Source organism: Indicator indicator, chromosome 5, assembly GCF_027791375.1.
Source record: "Indicator indicator isolate 239-I01 chromosome 5, UM_Iind_1.1, whole genome shotgun sequence".
Lineage (NCBI taxonomy): Eukaryota > Metazoa > Chordata > Aves > Piciformes > Indicatoridae > Indicator > Indicator indicator.
Window position 1 is genome coordinate 12,694,930 of NC_072014.1, and position 27,601 is coordinate 12,722,530.

General features: G+C 42.3%; 1 protein-coding gene across 1 annotated transcript in view; it reads right to left on the minus strand.

Moving 5' to 3' along the window:
- The window catches only part of HDAC4 (histone deacetylase 4), a 193,990-nt gene that overhangs the window by 45,831 nt on the left and 120,558 nt on the right, over positions 1-27,601 (minus strand). Inside the window, exons 8-14 of the mRNA XM_054381416.1 lie at positions 26,325-26,437; positions 21,601-21,717; positions 21,313-21,511; positions 17,758-17,987; positions 11,019-11,276; positions 8,570-8,756; positions 1,484-1,617 (exon numbers count right to left, since the gene is read on the minus strand). Coding sequence (XP_054237391.1) covers positions 1,484-1,617; positions 8,570-8,756; positions 11,019-11,276; positions 17,758-17,987; positions 21,313-21,511; positions 21,601-21,717; positions 26,325-26,437 — 1,238 coding nt within the window. The remainder of the gene's footprint in view (positions 1-1,483; positions 1,618-8,569; positions 8,757-11,018; positions 11,277-17,757; positions 17,988-21,312; positions 21,512-21,600; positions 21,718-26,324; positions 26,438-27,601) is intronic.

Below are 27,601 nucleotides of genomic sequence, written 5' to 3' on the forward strand. Positions count from 1 at the left end.
CTTCCCACCCCCCTGCCACAGACAGGCACAGCTCACACTGGATCAGGTTGCTCAGAGCCACATGCAGCCTGGCCTTAGAAACCTCCAGGGATGAGGCTTCTACCACCTCCCTGGGCAACCTGTTCCAGTGTCTCACCACTTTCATGGTGTAAAACATCACCTGATCTTCATTTTTACAGTACCTTCACTACTGGTTGACTATTACTCTGATCAGAGTATTAAAAAAAATTGTGAAACCACAGCAATACAAACTTGTTGCTCCACAGCTTTTGTGTTGTGACAGGAGTGATAATAAATGAGTTACTTCATGTTGTGCTCTTATCTTCGGCTGCCTCAAAACGCAACACTCGGTAGGGACTTCAAATGCTGGACATGAGCTCACAGCCAACAGTGTCCTGGGCTGCATCAAAAGCAGCATAGCCACCAGGTCAAGGGAGGGGATTCTGCTCCTCTATCCCACTCTGATGAGACCCCACCTGGAGTACTTGTGTTCAGCTCTGGACTTCTCATCATGCAAAAGACATGGACCTGTTGGAGAGAGCTCAGAGGAGCCCACAAAAAATATTAGAGGGCTGGAACACCTCTGCTATGAAAACAGGCTGAGAGTGTTGGGATTGTTCAGCCTGGAGAAAAGAAGGCTCTGGGAAGACCTTATAGTGATCTTTCAATACTTAAAGGGGGCCTGTAAGAAAGATGGGGACAGTCTTTTTAGCAAGGTCTGTTGTGACAGGACAAGGGGTGATGGTTTTAAACTAAGACAGTGAAGATTTAGACTAGATAGAAGGAAGAAATTGTTTACAATGAGGCTGTAGAAACACTGGCACGGGTTGTCCAGAGAGGTGGTAGAAACTCCATTCCTAGAAACATTCAAGGTCAGGTTGGGAGGGGCTTTGAGCAACCAGCTTACATTTAATTGAAGACATCACTGCTCACTGTGGGAGGGTTGGACTAGATGGCCCATAAGGGTCCCTTCCAACCCAAACCATTCTGTGATTCTATGACAACTTCCAGTTTAGAGTGACCAGGACCAAACATTACAGGAGCAGCTCCACTGCAACATCAGGCAAGAGCATTCTCCTATGTTTCATGACATTCTGAACAGACATCATGACCCAATGAAATCACATGTGGTAGTTCAACCTACCACATCAGATCACCAGAAAAGTACTCCTGACAGATGCACACTCACAAGCACAAGCAGCCATCTAGGAATGGATCAAATTTAGGCCACATATGGCAAAACACTGTCAACAGCTGGAGCCATAAAAAGATCATGCCAGAACACAGTATAAAGTTTGCACGTTCAGGTAGCAGTCAACAGTCTGAGCTGCAGATTTGGTTCATACACTACTATCCAGACCAGGAATCAGTCCCCCAAAACCACTCACAACCCAGCAGCTGAATCAGACAGACAAACTCCCATCCTCCCTTGCTCCCATCAGGCCCATCACCTCATCTTCCCCTTCACTGGTACTTTTATTACCTCGCACTTGCCACGGAGACCCGTCTCCTGGAGCCGGGACCAGATGCTCTGGATCCTCCCTGCATGCTCTGGGTGGCTGTTTGTGTTTCCACAGGTACACTGGTGTTTTAGCATCAAGGTGTCATATACAAGGCCTGCAGCAGAGGTTACAAAATTGCTCTCCGTTAACAAAATAAAAATAACAAGAAAATTTGCCAGATATGGAAAAAAAAAAAAACCACCCAATGTTTTATTTTTACAATAGCACTTCATATTCTACTGAATGCTTCTAGATAAAGACTTGTATGTTTTACCAGGAGCCACAGAGCTCTACCAAACGAAAATCCAAGATACTGCTTTAAACCAGCACCTAACCTGCAATGATCCCTTCCTGTGAAAATCTTCAGTGGCTCTCAAATAAAATTAGTCCCCAAGAACTCTGCAGGCTGGTGACAGAATGAGGCAACAACTGAAAGCATCACTACCAGTACAGAGGTGCCAGCATAGGAACATGATCTAAGAGGGCACTGATCTGCAGTTTTTTTGCTGGGTGCTTCTGTAACTGCTGCTAAAACGACTCTAGGACTTGGGATTAAAAACCTAAGGGACTAAGTCGTTAGCAGGCACTATGTTTCATCAAATATTTTGTGCTGAAGTCTTTGCATCAACATTATTTGACAACATGCTAATTAAGGCTATTAGCACACATTTGGGCATAATTATTCGGCACAGTATGTAGGTATTCAGCAGTGTTGTTTCATTTGAATGTGGGAGTAAGGCAGTTAAAACCCCTTGCATTACCAAGTATTTATGGCATGACAACAGTGTAGGAGATTTTGATTCATGCTCCAGGAGTTGCCTGGGTATGGTTTTGGAAGTGGAATTATGATTTCATAGCTAATGTTCCACTGGAGAAAAGCAGCAGGTCCTCCACAGCTATGCAGTCCCGGGGACAAAAGACTTTTCCCCTCCAGCAAAAGAGACACAATTAAATGTTTAAATCTATCCTTCCTTTCAGCCAAAAGCTCCAGAAAACAGAACAAACAGGGTTGAATTTCCCACCTGCCGCCCAGGTTTCTTGCAAGAAATATCTGTCTGAAAGTACATTATAAAGTTGCAAATCAAATGTCTTGATGAGAATCCAAAGCCTTTAAATTAGTAGCAAAGGAAGAAGCTGTTCCTAGATCCTGATGTCAAAGGGTCTGCACTCTGATATTGCTCCTCAAACTCCCAGACGAGCACATCTGTGCTGTGGCATGAACACAGTTCTAGGAGCTTTCATGTAGCCAGTTTACGTACTGGTACACAGCACAATTTGCAACCTCATGGAGTTCAAAGGGGCTTGTAAGAAACCAGACTCTGAGAACGTCCATGCACATGCAGCCCAGAGGCTCAGCGCCATGCTGCTGCATGTACCCAAGGCTTGGCTCAAGTTGGAATCACAACTTCTGACTGAGTGTAGGCATGTTCTGCCACTGAAATATTTGGCTTTCCCCTCCGAGGCAAACCTTGGCACCGACATTTTCAGGTACTCAACCTTAGGGAGGGATCTGGCAGTTCCTTGCTTTGCTGTAGGTGAGCGCAAAGACAAAAAAACCCAGACCACATTCAGCTCTAGGAAAAGAACAGAGCACTGGGTAATTGACTGCCTTTGGGTTAGCCAAAGTTCAGTTAAGTAAGACTGTGCTGCAAAGCTCTGTAGAGGTCTCTCACATTTGATTCACGGCACCAAACTTCATTAGAGGCTGCTGGGCAAAGGCCCTTAGGACTGTAAATGCTACCTGAGAAGAAGCTGTAGCCCAGTGGCAAGGCTGGCTGCCCATGAGAACCCCCCAGTCTGAGTTCTTTTAAACTAGTGTAAGGTCTGTGGTAACCTTGCCTCAGGTTAGTCTCTACTGGAAGGAAACTCATTTTCAGGGGACACCACGCATTTAAGGACAGACTGGGGAATTTAAGGACAGGCTGTCAGAGTTCGAGTTGCTTAGCCTGGAAGAGAGAAGGCTCCACAAAGACCGTATTATTGCCTTTCAGTACTTAAAGGGGGCCTACAGGAAAGATGAGGAGGGACTCTTTATCAGGGAGTGCATTGATAGGATGAGAGGTAACTATTTTAAAATGAAAGATAGTAGATTCAGATTAGACTCAAGGAAGAAATTCTTCACTGTGTGGGTAGTGAGACACCAGTACAGATTGCCCAGAAAAGCTGTGGATGCTTCATCACTGAAAGTGTTCAAGGCCAGGCTGGAGAGGGCTTTGAGCAACCTGGTCTAGTGGAAGATGCCCCTGCCCATGACAGGAGGTGTGGAACCAGATGATCTCTAAGGTCCCAACCCAAGCCAGTCTATCATTCTGATTTGTTACCGAAAGATGTCCACTTAGACTATACGAGACTGCACGTTTGACTAGTGGTGCTGCCTTCTCTGATTTCCAGGAGACTACAGTTAGGCTTTCTAGACTTAAAAGTCACAAGCTGCATGTGTATCCATTCACCCTAGAACCTGGTAGGGAAGAAACCAACACAAATCAAACCAAAGACAAATGCAAATGAAAAAACAGCTTTCTGCATTGATCTTATATTCCTCCGTTCTTTTCTTGCCTTTCAACAGTGCAGCAGATCTGCCAGGTATCCTCCAGGGTTTTTTTGAGGAATCAGAATCACAAAATGGTTTGGGTTGGAAGGAACTTTAAAGATCATCTAATCCAACCATTGCACCATGGGGCAGGGACACATTCCACTAGACCAGGTTGCCCAAAGCCCTGTCCCAAATGGCCTCAAATCTTTTCAGGGAAAGGCCATCCACAACTTCTGTTCCACCCTCACAGAAAAGGATTTCTTTCAAATATCCAATCGAAATCCACCCTCTTTCAGTTTGAAACTCTTACCCCTCATTCTGTCACTGCACTACCTGATAAAGTTTGGTGTCAGCTCAGAAGCAGGCAGTGGTATTTATCAGCTCATCCTCCACAGTGCCAGCTGAGAGTGCGGCAGCAATGAGTCTAAGGTAGCTGTGGGTGAGATCCCCAGCCACATAAACCAGCACCTCCTCACCTGCAGCTGCTGGAGAACTATGTGTCTTTAAAATACACATGTAGATCTAAAATAGGTTTTGATAACTGTGCTTTTTCAAAGTAGGCAGATGAAAGTGTTAAAGGCTTTCTGAAAAAAAGCTGTAGGCTGTTAATGGAGACCACAGTGGGATTTAGAGAATTTGGTTACCCACAAAGTTTGTCCTTTTGCAATGATTCAACCCTAACAGCAATGTCTCAGTGAAGTTCTGTACTGTAATCACGCGTCACTCAACACTTCTCTTTCTTAAAAACTAAGCCACTGGAAAGAAGGGAACTGTCCCAAGTTCCTTCCTGTGGTTGGGGACACTCAAATGAAGACACACACACACACACACACATGAAGGAAAGCTTGGTAATTTAACTTAAAATACAGAACTCCATTGGCCATTACAAGTTAAATTAAGTGGTGCTGGAAGCAATACTCTTTAAGACATGAGAACAATCACTTTTAAAGGTCAGCACTAAAGCATAACCAACTCGCTTTTCTTGGCAGAACAAACATATGATTTGAGTTTCAGATAATTACATTGCTCTGCGCAGGAGAGAATAAATGCCTTCATCAGAAACAAAAAATACTTCAATGCAGAAGATCAGAATAATTTGTGGAACCATTTTTACGGGAGATCAGAGACTGGATAATTGGAGCTATGCAAATGAATGGCTTAACCTGAGCAGACTTATTCAAGTGTGTAGAATAGTGTACGCAGAAGTATTCATTACAGTCAAGGGGACCACTTGTGCTGGCGAGGGCAAGTTCAAGGACTAGCTTGCTGGTGGGAAGGAAAATTAAATGTCATGCTTTGGGACATAAAACTGATTGCTTGAAGAAGTCAGGAAGGGCACTGTTTTCACTTTCAGGTGGAGTAAAGCACATCATGTTTGAGAAGTGTATTATGCTGTTCTTTCCCTGTATCTTTGAATTTTCAGGTACTGGTCACTGACAGAAATAGGAAAATAAACTATACACAAACCCCAGAGTTTGCAGCTGCCTAGTCCTAGCTCCCTCCAGAGGAAGCATTAGTGTTTCCTATATAGCACCCCAAACATGAAATTGATGAATAATTCTTTGTCTGTAGGACAATAAGGGATCTCTTAAAAGCCACATTCATGTCTAGAGCGATCACAATTGGCTTCATTAGGGCCATTGACTGAGGTTTGTTTTCTCCAGCCCTCCCACAAAATTATAACAATTCAAATCTTAATTTCTCTGGAATCCAAAGCACATAATCATGTTAGGATCAGTCTCCAAAGCAGCCACTTATCAAACAGATGGATTTTCCTAGCAAAAAGTAGGTCTGATGCACTGCTTGCTTTGAACACTACCCAAAACTTTAATTTCCTGCCTTTCAAAGAATGGTTCAATCTTAGCGACTAAGCTTTAGTATCCACCTCCAAAAAACACAATTTCCGACACACCGTGGACAACTTCAAGAAAACATTACCAACCCAACTCCTGCACACATGCTCAGCAGCTGAAATGCCTGCCCTTCTGCTCTGGGCTTGCATGCCTGCAGTAGTAGGCTCTTTCTTCCTGCCACTGTTAAGCAGTGATGGTTAATTAGATTAGTGTAACACTAGTTGTAAGACTAGTGTAAAGGTCGCACAATTTATGCTTTGCACCTTTATTTCTGCGCAGTGAATTCCCAACACTTTCTCCTTTAACACTACTTTTTTTGTGTGTTTTTCCTCCTCCATTCATCTCCTACAGAGAACTGTTTGAGATAGAAGGCAATTAAAAAATCCAGTCCTTAAACGCTGTGAAAATGACATTTTACAGGTGAACTCCACTAAGCATTCTTCATATAATTGCACTGTGCAGTGCCATATAAAAGCAATGTGATATTCCACCACTTATTTTAAGCCATCTTTTTGTTTTTTAAACCCTGCCTCCAAAGAAAATAAACCATAGTACTGTAACAGCTTTTTTTCAAAGCAGCACAATTCTCAAAATCTGCATTCTTCGCATTACCTGTAATTTTAAATTACATTTAGAGGCACATATCTAAGTCAAACTTACATCTGGTGGGAAATGTTATTGTATGTCCAAAGTCTTGCATGTGATTGACAGGTAATTTAAGTACTGGAGGAAGAGAAGGGCAGAAAGAGAAAGAAGGAATAATCTCTTAAAGTAAGGCCAGGCTTCCTTGTTTTTAAAGCTCTAAGGTTTGGGTCTAAGTGTATTAGATGCTAAAGCTTCATCTGGTTTGACTGTGAGCCAGGGGACTACCCTTCTTTACATCCTTGGCAAAAGCCAAAATCTAGAATAATCTTCGTGTAACTGGTGGCATTAGAAAAGCAGTTTTGCTGAAATTCAAGGTTTCAATATTGACAACAAAGAGAGACTTAAAGGGCTTATTTGCAAAAAACCGAGATACTCCTTGGGTTTTTGCAGAGCTCATCACACATCTTTCCACCTTGCAGCTAGCAGCTGAAGAATAAAGTCATATTTAACATATCACTATTACTATGCCATCAGCCCCTGAAAATAGACCCGGTTCCCAGTGCTGATTTTACTGATGTAAAAAGCGTGGCTTAAATAAGAATAAACGGATAAGGGAAAGAGAAACAAAATCATGAGTTGCTCTTATTTGGGCGTTTGGGACTTTTTCCCCCCCCCCCCCCCTTCCTCTTTCCAGGGCATACACTGCATTGCAAAATGTTCATTCACAAAATAGAGCTTGACATTTGGGGAAGAAGGCGGACTTATTTTAAAGTCTGCCCAATCACTCAACATATGACTTGAAAAAAGTTGCACATAAATTAACTCTCATCTGTTCCTAACGCTACTGAATAGACAGAAAGGGTTTTGGTGGAAAAAAGTTGGTTGTCAGGATTCAGGAAGAACAATTAATCTTAGGTTTCTTTAGGTTAGAAGAGAACTTTAACATCACCAAGTACAACTGGTAATCCAGTGCTGCCGAGTCACCATGAAACCTTATTCCTCAGCACCAGACCTACAAATCTTTAAAATCCCTCCAGGGATGGGGATTCCACCACTTCCCTGTGCAGCCTGTTCCAGTGCTTAACAACCCTCTTGGGAAAGAACTTTTTCCTAATGTCCACCCTAAATTTCCCCTGGTGTAACTTGAGACTATTTCCTCTTGTCTTAGTGCTTGTTACTTGGGAGAAGAGACCAACTCTCTCCTTGCTTCAACTTCCTTTCAGGCAGCTGTAGAGAGCAACAAAGTCTTCCTTCAACCTCCCATTCTCCAGGCCAAACAACCCCAGTTCCCTCAGCTGCTCCTCATAACACTTGGCTATAGACCCTTCACCAGCTTTGTTGCCCTTCTTTGGACACAGTATTATTCTTGCAGTGAGGAGCCCAGACCTCAAGACAGTATTCGATGCGTGGCCTCAGCAAAGCCGAGTACAGAGGGCTGATCATTTCCCTAGGGTTAGGAGACTAACACCTCTTTTGCACTTCTGGTTTTCACTGCACTCTTAATTTTCCTTTGAGATTAAGATTGAACAGGCAAGAAAAACACTCTTCAGTCTGTCTGTTTAAGACCACTTGAACTAATCAACTCACCTCATTTTTCCTAACCTATGGGAACAGACTCCTGGGCAGAGAGTGTATTGGAGAAGGAGGAGTAGGCACATTGCCCAGAGTGGGTAGCTTCTGGCAAGAGATTGCGCAGGGACTGGAGAAGGTACAGGAAATACAGCCAACAGATACTGCATTTGGCACACTGTCCTTTTCCAATATCAGTACCTCTCTCTGCCTTGCATCTAAATCAGCTTTGTCACAGCATATAACTGGTCCTTTTTTTTCTGGAGATATGCAATTAAAATACTGTCCTATGCTTCTATTGATTTTTGCAGGTCTTTTTTCTGTCTGGGGAAGGGACAAGCAGGGCAACAGGACATAAAATGAATGAATCTTATCCTCAATGAAACCAGGATGTTATGGAGTCCCCAAACACAGCCGTGACACAGCCCCTGTACGGTTTTGCAAGGACAGGGCAGAAAAGCACAACATACAGTAAAATATTAACCACAGCCCCACTGCTTCAGCCTCCAGGGCCCCAAAAATGTTACCTGTTGTGAACCTTGGCTTAGTGGGTGGCTCCTGTACAGACATCGGGAAGGTGGCGGAGGCAGGTGAGGACTGTGCACGAGACAGAGGCCGATGCCCTCCAAATGAAACGGGCATGCCAGCTGCCTCCAGAGATGCCTGGTAGTTTCTCAGCTGGTGAATACGCTGCTGCTCCAACAGAAGAGCTTGCTGTGGGGAAAAGAAGCAGGTAGTTGCTGAACGTCTGCATGGTGCCTTCATAAAAGGGTTTTTATGGACTGCTATGGTTTACAGGCTTGGTCTCCTTTTCCTGATAAATGAGCACATTCACATGTGTGCATAAAATGAAGATGTGCACATTTCTAGAGCAAAGTCAATGATGGAACAGGTTGCCCAAAGAGGTTGTAGAAGGCCCATCCCTGAAACATTTGAGGTCAGCTTGGACAAGCTCCAAACAACCTAATCTAGTTGATGATGTCCTTGCTCACAGCAGGGCAATTAGACTAGATGACCTTTAAAGGTCCCTTCCAACCCAAATGATTCTGTAAGTGCAGCCCCAAAGCTGGTGCATGAAGCAGCCCCATCCTCCCCTTGGGTCTCTTCCTGTGTCTCTCACAGAATGGTAAGGGTTGGAAAAGACTTCCAGAGATCATCTAGTCCAATCCCTCTGTGAAAGCAGGTTCACTTAGATTAGGCTGCACAAGAACATGTCCGGGGGGGTCTGAAAGTCTTCAGAGAAAGAGACTCCACAAGCTCTCTGGGCAGCCTGTTCCAGTGCTGTCACCCTCAAAGTAAAGAGGTTTCTGCATATGTTTAAGTGAAACCTCCTGTGTTCTAGTTTATACCTGTTGCCCCTTGTCATATCATTGGGCACCACTAAAAAGAGCCCAGCCATACACTCTTAACCTCCACCCTTTACATATTTATAGGCACTGATAAGATTCCCTCTCAGTCTTCTCTTTCCCAGGCTAAAGAGCCCCAGGTCTCACAGCTTCTCCTTGTAAGAGAGATGCTCCAGTCCCCTAATGATCTTCTTGGCCCTCCATTAGATTCTTTCCAGTAGTTAGGACTCTCTCCACTGCTGCAGAGGTGCATTTAACAGTGTGATGCACCAGACCAGGGACCTAGTCAGGCTCAACTGGAACCCTGGCAGGAGAGCATTCTCAACCAAGCTGGGTCTCTGTGCAGCCACACCATCACCTGGACAGATTCTTGGTCAGAAGGGATGGCTGTTCCAGCTTCCACAGTGCAGCCACAGCCTAACAACCTTCCCATTTCCTCTATTTACTCCCTCCTCTTTGAAACAAAATAATTTTCAAGACTTAGGTGTGACCATGTCCCCATGAATAGGACAGAAGGGGCTGACCTTTCAGAGGAATGGTATCACTGTGGTCCAAGAGTAGCAGCATGTTACATTGAATTTATTTATTTGTTTATAAAGGCAATGCGGTTCAGACGGGACTGTATAAACCAAAAACCTACTTTGTACAGGCATGGTTGGCAGTGGTACTGATCCTTCAAGGCAGCACTGTTATGAAGGTAATGCTGCTCAGTAAGGAACCAAAAAATGTGTTTTCTGAGCAACAACAGCCAATGACATTCATGACAGGAAAGTCTGTTCTGCAGTGCTAGGAAGATGGTAGCAAGATTCAAATGGCTACATGAGCAACCAGTTTGCATCTGATTTGCAGACACTGCACCTGCAAATCTGGTGTGAGTCCCTTCTACCTAGCCAAGGGCTGTGGATTTACTCAAAGCTACACCCTGGCATGGCTACTGCAGTCTGCTCTTGCCTGCAGATCCTATGTGGGGGTTCACCACGGCTATAGGCCCAGTCAGATGCGGAGAGCTAATGGCTGTAAAGATCAGCAGAGCATTGATGCTCTGAGAATTGTGACCTTCTCACCTTCATTACTGCTACCACAACAGGAAGCTTTGGGACACTGTCATCTAAACCATGCCAGATTATGCTATGTTGTTATTGGATGTATTACTTGCAATCCACAAGCCTCTGGCGCTTAGCCTCAAAAGTGAGCATAGCTTCAATCTCTGGGATCTCCAGTTGAATAAACAATCTCCTCCAACGAACCTCATCCTTTGTTCCTTTACCCAGCTCTTCTCTAGGGCAGAGACGTTTTTTTAAAAACATAAAAACCCTTTGCTAGTTTTGAGTGCTCAAAAAGCCACTTTGTCTTTCCAAAGAAATAAACTGGAAGTGGTTCAGTGCCTGCAGACACATTGGCTGTGTTTTGTGCAGGTGATCCAGATTCTCTTCCCTGGGACTTCAAAGCTGACATGGTGACTCCAAGGAAGGATGGCACTGATTTTACCTGCAGGTTCTCTATGTGGCAAACTTTCAAAGAGTTGGTTTCCCCCAGCTTCTTGCCTTTAGAGTAGTGTAAGGTGACTGCCAAGAACCAAACAACTTTCTGCAAAGAAGCAAGTCCCAAACTTGGTATTTTGCAAGCTCACCTGACGGAAGAGCAGCTCCTGCTCAGCCTGCCTCTGTCCAGACTCCAGCTCCTGCTGTGGCTCTGCTTCCTCCTCATCGCTCTCAATGGGTTCTTGCTTTACTTGCACCACACTGGCCAGCCCTGGGGCCTCCTTCTGGCTTGCAACCCTGTCACTGTATGGCTCCTCCAAAAGGGCTTGGTGCTCTCGTAACTCTTCTTCTGTCTCCTCAGGGTGGCTTTCATGCTGGCGAGCTGGTTCGTTGGGTTTTGATATAATCTGAAAACAACCCAGAGGTTAACCAATAAATAAAATGTAACTCATAGCAGGTAAAGATCACTCTGTTCTTCTCAAATAGCCAGCTTCATTAAAAGTGCAATTGTGAATTACAGCTTTTATCTTGTAAACTAGGTCCAAAAGAGCCACTCAAAGGAAAGGTCAGGGTAACCTTGGCAGTAAACACTATGAAATCCTGTGTCCCAAATAATGATGGCCCCTTCATTTTGCGCTTGATTTTCCTTCTGAAGAAAAAATAGCCTCTTGTGCCTGCACCCCATGGATGCTACTCCAGTCACAAACCCATGCAGGAGAAGCATTAATAATGATCAGTACATATGGCAATTAAATTCTGAATAAAGATGAGAGATACAGACCCTCTAAGAGGGTTTCTGCTACCTTTCTTGCCCAGCTTCTTCTTGAATCACCTCCTGAATTTTATCTGTGAGAAAGATTCCTTTGAAATTTGCACTCTTAGGAAGTTAGTTTGAAGGAAACTGAGGACATTCAGTTTACAGCATCTGTACAGAAGGAAACTGCAAGAACAGCATCATTCTAACCAGATCTTCCTAACTAGAGGTAGCGAACTTTTCAGAAAGCAGCTGCTAAAACAAAGGGAACTATATAATTTTCACTACAATTCACTCAGACTTTTTGAAAGTTCATTGGCGAGATAAAATTCACAGTTCTCCATCTCAGACTGCTTATGAATTTTATTTGGAACAACAGTAACAACAAAAGAACGAAAAAGAAGTGTTTTTAAATCCAGCAAAGGTAAATAAATCTATTTCCCTTCTTTAAAAGAGCTCAGGGTGTACTTGTTTCATAGGCTTATAAAGAAACTGCTGAACTTTGAAAGTTCTCAGAGCACAGCTTTAATAAGGATTAGGTCATTGCTATGAAAAGCAATATTGATTTAAAATCCAAAACGCTAAATCAAAACATGGTTATTGAACACATGCAGAAGGAGTGACTACTGGTGAGTACCCTCCTCTTTGAAGAACAGTAGCTCAAACCTGAAATTAAATATTTTTCCCTAAATGTAGGAAGAGAGGCTCTACCATATAATTTAAGCAAAGCTATACAAAGCAGATGTAGGCAGATAAAGGAAATGTGATGGATCAGTTGCCATCAGCAAGGATGGCAAGAGGTTGCTCAGAGCTACAGTGGATGATCTCAAATGAGTGGGGCTCAAAGCTCTTAGAAACAGAGCGTTGCAAGGACCAGGAAGCTGTGCCATGGCTTTCCAGCACTTTGCAGATTACTGCATTTCAGAAGGGACAACGACTTAACACCGTCAGAAAAGAAACAGACACCATGTATACCTGTGTGTCCCTTCTTTACTAGGCAAGATCATCCCTCAGAAATCCCAGGCTCTTGAGACCAGAGGCAAAGTCTGGAGCAAGGAAAACTTGGTGGAGGATCAATAGCTTTAGGGAGCACTTCAAAAAACCTGGACATACATAAGCCCATGGGGCCTGATGGGCTCCACTTACAGGTGATGGGACAGGAGACAACGGGCACAAATGAAAACACATGAAATTCTTTCTGAACACAAACCCCCGTATTTTTTACTGAAAAGGTAACCAAGCACTTGAACAGGTTGTTTATAGAGGTTATAGAGTTTCAGTCCCTGGATATATTCAAAACACAACTGGAACAACCAGCTCTAGCTGACCCTGCTCGAGCTAGAACAGCAGACCAAGTGATCTCCTGAGGTTCCTGCCAACCCAAAAGATTCAGTGATCAAAACTGCTTAAGGATTTTTATGAGGCACCTCCCACTCTACCCCCCCTCCCCCATCTCCCCAACTTCATTACTCGTAATGCACATGGGGTAACAAAACCACATTAAGCTAAAGGTAGTTCTGCCATTAATTTTCTTTAAGACCTCTTAGGCTTGATGAATATAATCTGTTTTAAAGATAATTAAATCCTCATAAACCATCTTCTGCTACTTCTCTGCTGGGATTGAAGGTCTCAGGCTTTGAACTTAATACCTTTTGAACTTATGAACTACAAAAAGTAATTGCTGGGAAAATAACTTATGATGTCATCGTCAAATGTAATAGAAATTAAAAACAATGTAATTCCCTAGAAGTTTTAAATTATTCCAACTCCATAAAAATGTAAGAATTAAATGAAAAAACCAATGAAGGTTGGAAGTTCAAGTGGTTGCTGACAAGGACATTTCAAACATTGTATGTTACTTGTTCTAGCTGCTGCAACTCCGTTCTTCTTTTGCAAAGAAACAATTTGTTATGGAGATATTCCGTATAATACATGAGTATGTCCATGCCAGGCTCATTAAAATTCCCTAAAAATCTTCAGGTTTTGCAATTTCATTAACATGTGTTTGTGCAATTTAAGAAAATTTAAGGTAATAAAAGCACAAGGGAATGAGTATAAAGTTAATATAGCACTGAAAATGCTTATGAATATATCTGAAATTGTAAACAATTAGACAATGCACCATAAATATACTCTCCTTCCCTTAATTAGCTCTCCAGCTTCCTTTGCAATGAGGTTACTCCTCTATTTTTCAGTTTCAAACACATTTGCTTCTGGCTATCACATACTGCCACTGTAAAACACTGTTAAAAGCACTGTCTCTCTAGCCTTGGACAGCTAACTACTACAGTACAGAAGAAACTACACCTCTAGTCACAAGCATTTTTAAGAGACATGACACAGCTGGCAACATTTCTTATCTACATCTTTGAAATATGAAGAATGGAAAGAAAAAAATCATAACATCAGGACACAATACAAGGAGAATAAGGAATCCATCATTTTTCTGTGGAATGCTTCAGAAGGAAAAAAAAACCCTGCATTTCTTTGCTAGTAAAATTTCAGCACAGCTGGCATCTGATTTGTCTACTAGATATGATGTATCTGCTCTTCATAGAATGGTTTGTGTTGGAAAGGACTTGAAAGATCATTTAGTTCCACCACCCTGCCATGGGCAGGGACACCTTCCACTAGACCAGGTTGCTCAAAGCCCCATCCAACCTGGTCATGAACACTTTCAGGGATGTGGCATCCATGATTTCTCTGGGCAACCTGTTTCAATGCTTCATCATTAGCACAGTGAAGAATTTATTCCTTACATCTAATCTAAATACACCATCTTTCAGTTTAAAACAGTTATCCCTCATTCTATCACTACACTACCTGATAAGGAGTCCCTCTCCATCATTCCTGTAGGCTGCCTTTAAGTACTAAAAGGCCACTATAAGGTCACCTGGGAGCCTTCTTGTCTCTAGGCTGAGCAGTTCCGAATTCTTCTCTAGAATGTTGTTTAATGTCTCAAAGTCTGGTTCTGAAGGATTTTGATTTTTACAGTGTGATCATCACTAGAGCAGTGAGACATTAGCATCTCATATTTTATCCTCTCTGTTCATGGTAACTCAATGGCAGGCAGGGATTGGAGCTGCTCCATGCCATCAAACAAGCAGCCAAGGCAAAGATTATGGGCAAACTATGCCCCAGATGGGGGTTTTGATTTTAAGATTACATGCTTTAAATCTGAAAGTATACCTCTGCAGCTGACTGTTCCATTTCACTGTCCTGCAAAAGACATGGAGAAGAGGTGCTGCTGGAAGATGCTCACTGACTGAATCTGCTCAGTGCAGGTGGTGGGTTTAGAGCGTGTTTTTCTCCTCTCCTTAAAACAAATGCAAATGTCACCATCAGGTGACAACATGAACACCAGGTGATCAGGACTGGGACCCCCATTTTCCATACAGAGACCTGTGGTGAGCTGGGGAAGTCCCTATCAGCGAGCCAGCTCCCAAACAGGAACCAAATGCTTTGAAATGCTCAAGTCATCCCCAGTTTACTGCTGAGAGTAGCAGACCAAGGACTGAAATTAAAAGACGGGAGCTTTAGACTAGATGTAAGGAAGAAAGCTTTTACACTGAGAGTGTTGAACTACTGGATGCACAGTTTGCCCAGCGAGGTAGAAGCCCCATCTCTGGAAACAGCTGAGGTCAGGTTGGAAGGGGTTATGTGCAACTCTAGTGGTAGATGTCTCTGCTCACTGGAGGGGGGTTGGACTAGATGACCTTTAAAGATCCCTTTACAACCCAAAGCATTCTAGGAGTCTGTTCGTGTTTGTCCAATTCCAAGGTGCTGCACCAAAGCCTCAGGCACCAAAGCTTCACAGCCAAATCCCCTAAATGATTATAATTTTTCAATCCAGAACAAACCAACATATTCTTTTCCTTAGCCACTTTCTTGGAATAGCAAGACTTGTTTTGGCTGCAATCTTCTCAAAAATTTCATTTGAGGTAGACACCTACCAGGAAAAGTTTAAGGCAAAAATCTTAAAAGTTTGGAAAAATCACAAGCAATTGAAAAGCAGCCTTGTATTATTTACAGCAAATTCAACACAACCTGAACAGACACTGCTGTCAGTTCTGCTAACAGTTAAAAGGCAGCAATCTCTTGCATTATTTTTAGTTGTGCTGTCCTTACTTTTCTGCACACGAGGGTCTGAAAATATCCACGCATCTGGGAAAAGTCTTTTTCCCTGTCAGCACTTGGATGCGATCCCACGGGGTAAATTTGCCACACGCATACAGCGCTCGGACCCAACCATTTCAACTCATTGCTTATATAAATCAAACGCCGAGAAATCGCCCCTGTGCAATCAGTTTAACTGCACTCCCCCCATCCCCGCCTGCCTCTGCTCTGGATACGACAGATCACAGCTCTAACAAAGCTGAAATTCAGAGTGCTGCGGCTGCGGGAGGACTCGCTCGGCTCTGGTCGCACAGGCTCTCCAGCTCCTGGGAGGTCCAAGTGAAAGTCTGAATGAGTTCAGCGGGTACGTCATGGCGAAGCCTTTGGACGCTTACAAGCCTTGGCAACAGAAAAGCCTTCCAAACCTCAAACAAACAAACCGCCCAGCTGACATTTATTTCTGAACAAAGAAACTCTACCTAGCACCCTGTGCCCAGCGATCCCTGGTCATGAAGGGGGTTTGCAGGGGGGTAAGGAGGAAATCTCTCTGGCAGCAGCGGCTCCTTACCACCCTGGTGTGCAGGGCTGAATGAGGTCCCGGGCTAGCACACACGGCGTGCAGTGGCAGCTCTCCAGAAGTACATGATTGACGTCAGTAACTTGTGTAATCATCCTGCCTTAGCTCCAGTCTATAAACAAAGTTTTAAGGGGTTGTGTGGTGGTTTTTTGTTGTTTCTTTTCTTTTTTTTTTAATACCCAGTTCTCAGTAGTTGTATTTTTCTCATAGGACTGGAACAGTGGAAATATTTGGAGAGACCTCCACCCTAAATTAAACTGCAGCAATCTTGAGAGGTCTGCCTGCCAATAATCTGCCTGAAACTTGCTACTGGATATGCTTGGATCTTCTTGAGAAAAGTCTTTAGAAAGCCTCAAAACCCTATAAATCAATCATAAAAATATCACACTGATTATGTTTTATTTCTCTCTTCTGCAACGTTTATATTACAAATATAGCAACTGACTGTGCCTTCTGAAATGCTGAGAGAAAACCTCAGCTGGGGTGAAGCATCACAGATTCATCCATACCACCTGTGATCAGACCTTTTGCACTTAAAAGGTGTGCTTACCTTGCCCTAGGCTGAAACATCAGGATGGTTTTTGTCTTTTTTAAAGCATACTCAATGTAGTCACCTCAAAGCAGCTTTGTTTTAGCTTCATTGTAACATTGGGATGCCCAAATAGATGATTTTGGCTATGAAGCAAATACAAAACCTGAGCACTGATGAATTTTGCTCTGCAGCCTTCATCTGATGTTCTAACAAACATAGTGCCTGCATTCTTCAAAGCAAATTTTGTACTTGCATCTAATTAATCTTCAAAATAACCTCTGGAGGACACAGAGCAATACTGTCCTCATTTTCAGGAGAAGAAATGCATAAGATACTGCCATGCTTTATACAGCACCACTGTTTAGGGATTCTGGAGATTGTGATTTTTTTTCTCTTTCTAAAGGCAATTCCTGTGAAAAATGCTTTAGTAAACCTGAATCTCTTCAGTTTCAATTATCTCCTGGTGTTATCACATCTGAAATTCCTCACTCTTTATTTTGTTCCAAAACCTATCTTACTCCTCCTTCTCTCTTTGAAGTGTAATATATGCCCAGTAGGTACTTTCCCCATATTCCTTGACAGCATTTTATGGTTTTTGTTACAAAGCTGACAAAAGATCCTGATGTGGATGAACGGTAGCAATGACAACTTCAAAAAGTGTTACTGGAAGCCAGAAGTTTGAACTCTGCTGCCTTTCCACTGTCTGCAACACGCATATCGATCCTCACCTTGGTGATGGACATCCACTCGCTGATGTCTATCACGAAAAAGAGGTGCAAGGATGAAGGCCAGTTGGCTATGGAGGCTAAGACCACATACATCACTGCATAAGAAACTCTGAAATAGTGTCACCTAGAGCTGGAAGTATTGCTGCACAAGGAGGAAAGACTTTGAAAGTGTCATGCCTACCTTGTTGATGTGCAGTTGCTGTTGCTGGAATTGCTGTTTGTGTTTCTCCAAGAACTGCTGGTGCTGCTGCTGGATCACTAACTGCTGAAGGGCCTGGGCGTTCTGGGGAAGGGGAGCAGACTGCGTGCGCCCCAGCGGGCGATGCTGCCGGAGTTTGTGTATTGAAGGGGAGACCCGTTCTCCACCAACCAAAGACTGTGCATGGAGGGGCAGTCCTGAAAGATACCAGTCTGAAGATAATATGGAGGAAAAAACAGCAGAGAAGAAAAAAGGAAGAAGAAAGGAAGGGAGAAAACGGCTGTTGAGTAACATTGATGGTGACGATGACATATATTGTTCAAACCAGCCACCTCGCCATTTACAGCTGAAGCTCCTTCAAAGAGAATAGATAACAATTAATTACCATTGGATGGAGTAATACTTTACTTTCTTTTGAATTTCTTGTTTGCTTGTTTACTCAGAGACCTTACAGAAACGTCTCATTTCTTCAAATGGGTGATACAGCGCCTTCCATGACACGACATGAATTAAGATCACAGTGGTAGTGTGGAGGAGTTGAAGTCTTACAGCTTGCCTTGGTACAGGGAGTAATACCAGATTAAGCACCAACCCAAGACGCCACCCTGCAGCATCCAGAAATTATACAGGGTGCTCACTGGACATGCTGAACGATGATGGATGTTGATGAAGCTGCTTCCTACTCTTGACCACAGAGGAAAGCATGTCTGCTTTTGGCTATGCTGTACCCCACCCCATAAAAACGACTAGAGATAAAAACTTCCCTGTGATAAAACCTCGACTAGGTTTGCACGGGAAAAAGCACATCCATGAAGCATTTCAGGAATATGGGAGCCATCAGGCTTCATTACTTCTGCAGAAAAAAGGAAAGTTAGAGGCCAAGATGATAAATTGCTAGAATTGTTTCCATCGCTGTCCTGTGTGTAAATGCTAGCAACTTAAAGTTATTTTTGGATAACTTGTGTTACTCACATGGCCCCGACAATTTGGGTGTCTCTGATGACTACAGTGTGAAATACCTATCTGAGCTCTGGTAAGAGCATGCCTTCAGGAAGTGTTTTGTCTTTTTATCTTTTTAGTTCTTATTCTGCTCTCCAAAAACATAACTTTTCATACTTCTTCTAAAGCTGAGACTTGAAGACACACCCAACACAAAGCCCAACCCAAGGGTGGAGGAGTTGAGGATAAACCTTTACTTTTTTTCCCCCCATACCTTGGGACAGAAAGGCCTCACTGGTGTGAACTGCTGTCTCCCTAATGCAGATAAAGCTGCACACACTCTTTTGTTTTACATCACTTTATAAAACAATCTAAAGACTGCACAAGTGGTCAGTAACATTGAGAAATATTGCCCAGTTCAAGGGTCAGAGAAATTGTATCTTCTCTCTTCCTTCAGTCTTTCACGGAGAAGAAAGAGAAGTTGCCTAGAAGCCAGCTGAACTCAGCAATTTAGAAACACCTTGACATTTCTGTCTCAGGACATTACCTCTTTTTCCCACTGATTCACAGAACTGCCCTACATAGAAGAATCTGACTCATTTAATAGCCTCTCATCTTGAGGAATGATTTTCTGAGTTTCTCCCACTCCTCGTTTTTCTGAAAGGAATCATTTATAAAATAAGATACTCTGACATACGTGTGTATACACACACACATACGTCTGTGTGTGGATGAACACATGAATAATTCAGAAAGAAGCAGTTCATCTCCCTTGTAGCACAGTTCCTCTTCCCAAAAGCTTAAATTAGACAGCAGTGGAAGGGATCCTATACAGTCTGCATAGGATGCCTTGGAAGACTACCTTCCTCCAAGTGAATGAGCAAGGTCACCCTGTGAAGACCTTTCAGGAAGATGCCTTGCTCCTGCTTGGAACAGACATATCAACACGAAAGATATTACCTAGAGTAACCTGTCAAAAGAGGAACAATAAACCTAAGGAATTCTGCTCTAGCTTTCCAGGCCTGGCCATGTTTACCTTCCTGCACAGAAAGAGCATGTCATTGTGCTGGATAATTTTGCAGCCATCAGGAAAGTTTCCAGGGCTGAAGACTATCAGCAGAATACTGATAAACTCTATTTTGCTCCCAAGGAAGCTGAAGTACTAACTGTAGTTTGGCAGCCAGTCCACTTAGGGCTCTTGAGACCATGCGTTCGCTTGCTCTCCTTCAGTTGCTGCATCTGAACACGTGTTTCTTCTTGTTGCTCTGTTGTATTGTGAATATTTCTCCAAAGTGTTGGTTTATAACATGTTGTACTCACTCTGAAAGCACCGCACGTAGCAGGTGGACTAGAAGGAATACACTTGGAAGCAAACACAGTACATTGTAAACTGAGGGAAGATTCAAGAGAAGTCGAATAGAAACAGAACAGCACTTCTTTCTATGCCAGCACAAACAGAGAAGAAAGTTTTAGTGATAGGGTAGGAGGGGAAGTCATCTCCAATGGCTCTTCATCAACACACCTTGGGCAAAAAACAACTGGTGAAAAGCCATGTCATGACTTTAGGTAACCCTGTCATGCCACAGCAACCATGGCAGAAGGAGGCAACAGAAAATTATGTAAAGGTTCAAGGAATTTGCACACATTATCTCATAGCCCTGAGAGGGCTGGCTAAATACCACACTTCTATGTTTCAGCTTCCCACATGCATCCATGCTTTACAAGCTTATCACAACCCAAAGTATATTCTTGGGAATTGAATGTAAAACCAGACACAAACCAAACTAACGAGCTGTGCTGTAATGCTTCAGTGGCCGACATCTCCCAAGAGTTTCCATTAGAAATGGAATGAAAGAAATAAAAATCAACACATCCCTAACTTATGCAGAACATCCTTTTTCCCAGCATTACACAGTGTAAAACAGAAATGCATCCTACTGAAGATTATTGCTTTGAATCAACCCTATTTATAGACATACGCCTTCCCACAGGTACTTAGTACTGAAAATATGACACAGAGAGTGATTCAAAGCAATTAGCATACTGAAAATGCAACATATACAAACAAATACAATCTGTTTGAATGCAGTTGATTTTGCCATGTTTTTGCCATTTATAATAATGATGAAAAGCAAGCATTTTCATCTGTGATTTTGTAAATGTGTGCCTTTCATATACGGACTAGAAACCATCTGTGATAAACAGGAAGGGTAATCATAAGACACAATGTTTTTGTCTCCACTTTAATCTAAAGTGGTTAACTAAAGTGGAACTCTAACGATATAGTTTAAATCATGACCTACAGACTTACACTGTACTTATGGAAACAAATACATAAAAAATAACAAATTTCTATTTTGCCATAATGATGACGCAACTTCCCTCCACCTCTGGATGAGGGGGGTAACCTCTGATCTTGCAACTGTCACCCATATCCAATGTATCAATGAACCCATCCTAAAAGTTACCTACAGAATGTACAGATGATGCAGTGCCTCTTTCGTACAAGAGACAGACTTTACAAAACCCCAACAGATGTTTCTTGCTTTCTTTTCCCAGCTGGGACTGAGTGTTGGACATCAGCTGCAGCGCACTCACCTGTGACTAAGGGTGTTTGTGCAGCTGGCTGTTCCAGTAAGACCATGTGTTGCAGAAGAGGGTTATGTGCAGTTCCCCCATCTCTTTCCAGCGTTGTAGTGCTCAAGTAAGGAGTGAGGTGAGTGCCAGGAAATAAAGAGATCCGCTGCTGTAAGGTTGGGATAGCAAGTCTCTCCGCATCCTGCTGCGCTGATCCTCCCTGCAAAGGCACAATTGATGGGGCAGCGGATTAAGGGATAAATCAATGCAAAGTAACATTTCCACAGCTGCACCCCCCAGAATACTTACACTGGAAGGGCCAGTTGCAGGCAGTCCTAGCGTGATGTTGGGCAAAGAAGGAGATGTGTAGAGAGGAAGCTGTGTTACTGAGCCCTCACGATTCACAAGTCTGTGAGCCAGGCTGGTCTGGAAACAAAATCAAGAACATTGCGCTGGTGAGAGAGCATCTACAGATTGGATTAAGGACACAGTACACCTGCTGTGAGAACAAATCAGAAACATAGAGAGTGTGCAACTTCAGTACTGACATTGGAAATACTCGATGAGGGAGCTATGCCAAGCATCAGATCCAGTTTAAACAAGCACAGACCAGGTACATGGCCCAAAGGCTGCTGTCATGGCCATGCAGCGGTAACAAGACCAGGATAACCGACCCTGGGATGACCTCACTCTGCAACTGCCACCAGCCTCACTGTCCTAATGAAGAGACCTTTCACAGTTCATCTGATCTTTTGTGTAGACTAAAGATCACCCCTGCACCCTCACCAGTACTCTGCTGCTACAATCTTCATGCAATGTCACTGCAAAAAGCTTCTGCAAAGATGCAAGAGCTTATTGCTCCTTCTGAAGCATTTGCCCTTTTAAAGCTGAAAGAGATTATCTTACAAAAATTGGCATTACAAGGGCTGTTGTTCCCTTTAGCAAATCACAGACAATTTATGCTATTTACTAGTGTGCTTTAGCTTAAATCAAGACTTCAAAATTTCATCAAAAGCCTTAAGGTGACATAGTTATGTAGCTATTTTCTGATTTTCAGGGTGAAACACAAGATTTACTGAATTATCTTACAGCCATTTAAAGCAGGAACACTTAAGAAAGAAATAACTTTAATTTCAAAACAAGACTGAAGTATGCACTAGAAAACCCACTATAAAAATTACAGTAAACTGTTAGGAAACAACTGTTCTAATCACCCTGAATTCCCTGCAGGTGATTTTCCAGCTTCAACAAAATGGAGTTTAGATGTCAAAAAGACTTTCTATAGAATTTCTGCTATTTAACTCAGGTGCAATTGTGAAAAAAGGGATTATGATTAACTTTTTATTACACTATGGAACAATCTGTATTGATGTAACAGAGATCTGAAGAACCACTTTATACATTTTAGACTTGAAATCATTGTTCTGCAAGTCAACAAGACTTTGCAGGCTATTTACTTGGTTGCAGGGCTGGGCCAGCTCTGGATAATAAAAACCTCTTTTACTCCCTCAAAGACTCTAAGGTGGAAAAAAAAAAAAAAACAAACTAAACCCCAAACAAAAACCAAACCCTGCAGCAACCTGTTAGGAGAAAAAACCCAAAAAAGCACCCAAGAACTAATGTTGAAACCCAAACATTTTCTACAGAACAAGCTTCAAGATTCTGCCTCCCTCTCCTCTCAAATTCATTCTTCCATGCGCCACTAACTTGCCAGTCATCTTTCCTGTGTCCAACCTGGTCGAAATTCCAAGTGTTCAACAAAGTCAGCTAGCTCTCATACTACCTTGTGCAGAATTTCATTGGCAAAGTTTTTTTTTTTTTTCTAATTTCCCTCTGCCTTCTCGTACTTTCATTAATGACATTCAAGCTTATTGAAAGCATGATACAGAACAGTACTTCTGTAAAAAAAAGTAAATCTGTTTTTAAGATCTCAGTTGGCAATTTACTGCCCTAAATGAGGAAATTTGGAGGGAGTGTTTTGCTGTTTAGTGGTACCTGGTAAGGATATGGGATTGTGCATCCCCACACACTTCTTCTTTCATGGAATTCTGAGCACTAGTGGCAATTTTGCTTTGATTTAAATTACATAATGTTAGCATGCCACATCAAGGATAAGATAGTTATTGTCAGCAGAGTAATGAAATATTTTACTGGCATCATAAATGAAACAAAACTACATCCATTTTCTCTTTGAATGATCAATACTCTGTAGCTGTTTTTCAAACCATCTCCTGGGGATTTGTTTTAAAAACAGCGAAGAGAAAAACACAGCAGCTTGTTGCTATCAGCATATGGTGTTTAGCAGCATTATCATCACTTTAAACACACAGATCCCATCCATGGGTCGTAAACAATCGTTTTTTGAATTGCACAGTCGAGAACAATTTCAACGCGCACAATTTTCGCTTGCAGCTGAGTACTTTTTATGGTCTTGCATCAACTGCAAAGGCAATGAGTATCATCTACCTTTCAGAGGTTTTCAATTTAAAAACAGTGTTTAAAAATAGATACTGGCTGGTTTAAAAAGAAGCAGAGAGCTGTAGTCTTTCTGCAGCAAAAGCAAACATTGAAACTTAAATCATGACTTCGGATACAATGTTCCAACACATCCCAAAGGGTTCAAGAGGTGTCCTAACAAACTAAAAAGAGACACACTTCTCATTCAAAATAAAACATGAAAGTAAGCATGAAACACTGAAAGTTGTTTTTTCAGAAACATTTAGACATTTCTAAGTATTTTAAAGTGGAAATATGAGAAAGCCTGGTCAACTAGTATTAAATTACTCTCCAACACTTGGGCTACCAGGAAATCCCACTTTTATGAAGAAGATTATTTTAAAGAATCCCAAAGCCTACCCAGTTATTTTTTCCCAAGCTAACCTATACAATCAGCTGTTATTACACAAAATTAAATGCTGGAACAAAGTGTAGAGCTATTTTCTCCCCAAAACAAATGCAAAGGACTTGGATATTTAGTTAAGCCATTCAAGTATGTCTGAAATGCTGGGAGGAGAACATTTTGTGCAACAGTGTATCAATGTTCTGTTTGCCATCACACAGTGATTTATGTTTCATTCTGTTCTGTGACAGCAATGATCCAATATACTTAACACAGTCCCGGGCAGTTCCAAATCTGAAACTGCACAATCATTTGTATGTGATATTTTTTCCTATTTTACAAAAAAATATAAAAAGGTGAAAAAACCTCTAGACAGTGTGTTCAAGGAAAACTCGAACTAGATTCTCTTCCTTCTTTATGCATAGGTTGTTTGGAAATGGTATATTAAATGCTGTTGTTCTTAAAATTCTAGATGGAAATGCTTCCTTCTTTGCATGCAGCAGCATGTGAATTACCCACTATGGTACAGCTGCACAAGAGGCACAGATGAAAAGGAAAGACTTTGGCAGTACAGGGACTTTTTCCAAATCAGCTCTGCTACTCATGCCTCAGCCTAAGTTTCAAAATCGCCGCATTAATAACAGTTGATGGAAAGAGTTTTTCTTGCAATCTTGAGTCCATTTTATCAGGTATCAGTAGTTTAGTCACAGATGATACACAAATGGTTTTATGATTAGTTCAAATTATTTAGTTGAAAAATAGAATGGTTAAGGTGAATCTTACAGCTTCACATTCACCTGCAGAACCTAACACTGACTGGCAGGAAGATGCCTGCTCTGTTTATATCACAAGAAATTGTTCAGTTCTCTAGTTTTCTCATCAGTAGTTACTGGGGATTTGCAGTTTGCTAAGTAGAGACAAGATTGACAGCTCCTGGTCTGGCAAAAGCAGGAACTCAGCGCTAGTCTTCCTGAGGCTAACACAAAGGTACCTAAGATGTGCCCTTGGCTCAGCCAGTCTTCAGCTCTGCAAATCTGATATATAACCCTGTACATCAGATAATTCAGAGCAGACCTGGAAAAAGTTACTAAGTGATCAATGTGCATCTCAAAAGCAATGTCTCTTCACACCCCCAGTATCAAGCAAAGACTCCACCTTACACCATCTTAACCTTTACAAGAACTGTCTAAATCTTTTAAGGTCTACAATAAGTCTAGAGTGAATGTAGGTATGTGTTGGATAATTTGCAGAGGCGAGTAGAAGGCATATTGCCTATATTAAATGCTATTACACTACAACAGAAATAAAGTGAAAAACTGTACAAAACTAGAAAGCAATAAGGGATTATGTTTATACTATAAAAAGTCCTTTTCAGCTCTGAATTACAATTTTGTGAGAAAAAGCCCAAGCCTGTTTTACAACCCTGAAATTCAGACAGATACAGTATTCATTAGAGCTCGGAGAACAGCTAATGGTAAACAGGATAAAAAGAAATGCACTAGGGAAACAACACAATCACATTGGTTTCATACATGTAAGGCTTATGGTGGGAGCCAGTTAACACAGCTCACATCTCAATATCTGCCTTTAGAAAATGTTGGGCTTCAGTATCCCTGAAGCCAGGAGCTGCTGTGTTGAATTAAACTTGTTTACACAGCCCAATACACTGCCCCTGACATCCATAGCAGATGCTTCAAGTGATAGTGAAAGCTTATGGGATTATAAACTAGCACACGACATCAGGCACCAAGCTTTCAAATGCCTACGTGGAGAAGAAAAGGTTAAATCCATTCCCTTTAATCCGGTCTGGTTTGGCCAGACTTGGACTAACCTACTACACACAACAAATTCACCCCATATACAATATCTGAGAACATATACTTGCATTTGACCAGGAAACACTCTTCATTCTTTACCTTGCTAAATCCCATTATTTTTACTCTCTCTTCGCAACAAAACCACTACAAGTTTCCACAAGCAGCTCATGAGCTGGCTCAAACCGGATTTAATAAACAGATAATGTATCCTGTCAGCCTAGACTAAGAGGTAATTCCCAAAGTCTGCTCCAAGTCACGATCTGGGTGGGTTTTTTCAGCGTGGTGCATACTGGTTAGCACACTCAAATTCTTTAAACTTTGCAAAAACTAATGAGAAACCCAAGTGTTAAAAATCAGAGTGAGGAAGGGCTCTGTACCTCTGCTTGAATACTCGTGACTGATCCTGCAATTCCATTCTCGGTGCTTATGTTATTGGAGCTGTTGTTTGGAGAGCTGGGACCAGATCCAGGAGCACTGTTGCATGCAGAGTCTAAAAACACATCCAAAACCAACTTTTAGTATTACAACCAATCTCTGTGATGGTATTTAGACAGATAACAACCCTTTGAGTTTTGTTTTGAAGCAAAGCAACCCTCCTCCTCTCTATCTTCCCCCTAAATCTTCCCAGGGCTCTTAAAATACTGACAAACACATTCAAATGGTCTGTCCAAGCACCTACTTACCATGTTTACGTCTTCTCCTCATGGAGAAGTGTATTCATTCTTACAAGAATTCTTCTATTTAAAGTTATTAATACACTCTTGTAGTGTATTAATAACTTTAAATACGACTGGAAGATAATAAAAGACATGGAAGGGTTGAAGAGGACAAACTGGATGATGTCAGATTGTCCAGCCTTTATTTCACTAGAAGTGTTTCTACCTTTATCTTATAACCCTAATGATACCCTCTCACCATGTATTGCATCAGACCTCACACTGGAACAACCAGGGGAACCATCCTGGTGTTGACATTTTCCCATGCAGGCTTCTGGTGCATCCAGATTTACTAGAAATACGTTGCCAGCACCAAGCCTCAGGCTGACCATGCACGAGAGCTGACCTCTGCTGCCATAAGGAAGGTGTCCTGCAGCAGGACACTGGTGTGGGCAAGCAGGAGTGGGTAACATTTTCATCATCTGGGGTGTGCCCACACTGTGCCAGGCCCTCAGAGAAACATACTCTGCCGTGGGCAGCTCCCAAACACTTCCTGGGACAGACTCACAAGCGTGGTATTTTGCCAACATGTCAAATTAAACAGTTTTGAGAGATTTAAAAGCTGAGTGATATGGGACTGGATGGACAACTGGGCAAGGCCATGGCTGAGGCCACTTGACAAAAATCAGACAAAACTCTACAGGGTCCAGACCAGTAAATCTGTTTCAAATCACTGCCATGGGTTTTTTTTTTTTTGGTAAGCCTTCTCCACTCAGCAGGTAAAGCACTTTGGAAAGACGCAAGGCAGAGTTAATCCTCCAAAAGTAATTCTGTCAGCACCTGAACTCTCAGAAAATCCTCTCAACCTTGTATGTTTTATCAACACATTCCTTATGGACTTACCAACCAGAACCACGGAGATGCCCAGTCTGAAATCAAAGCCACTGAGAACACAGCAGTAACAACAAATGGAAACAATTCATGAAATTGCAACAGCC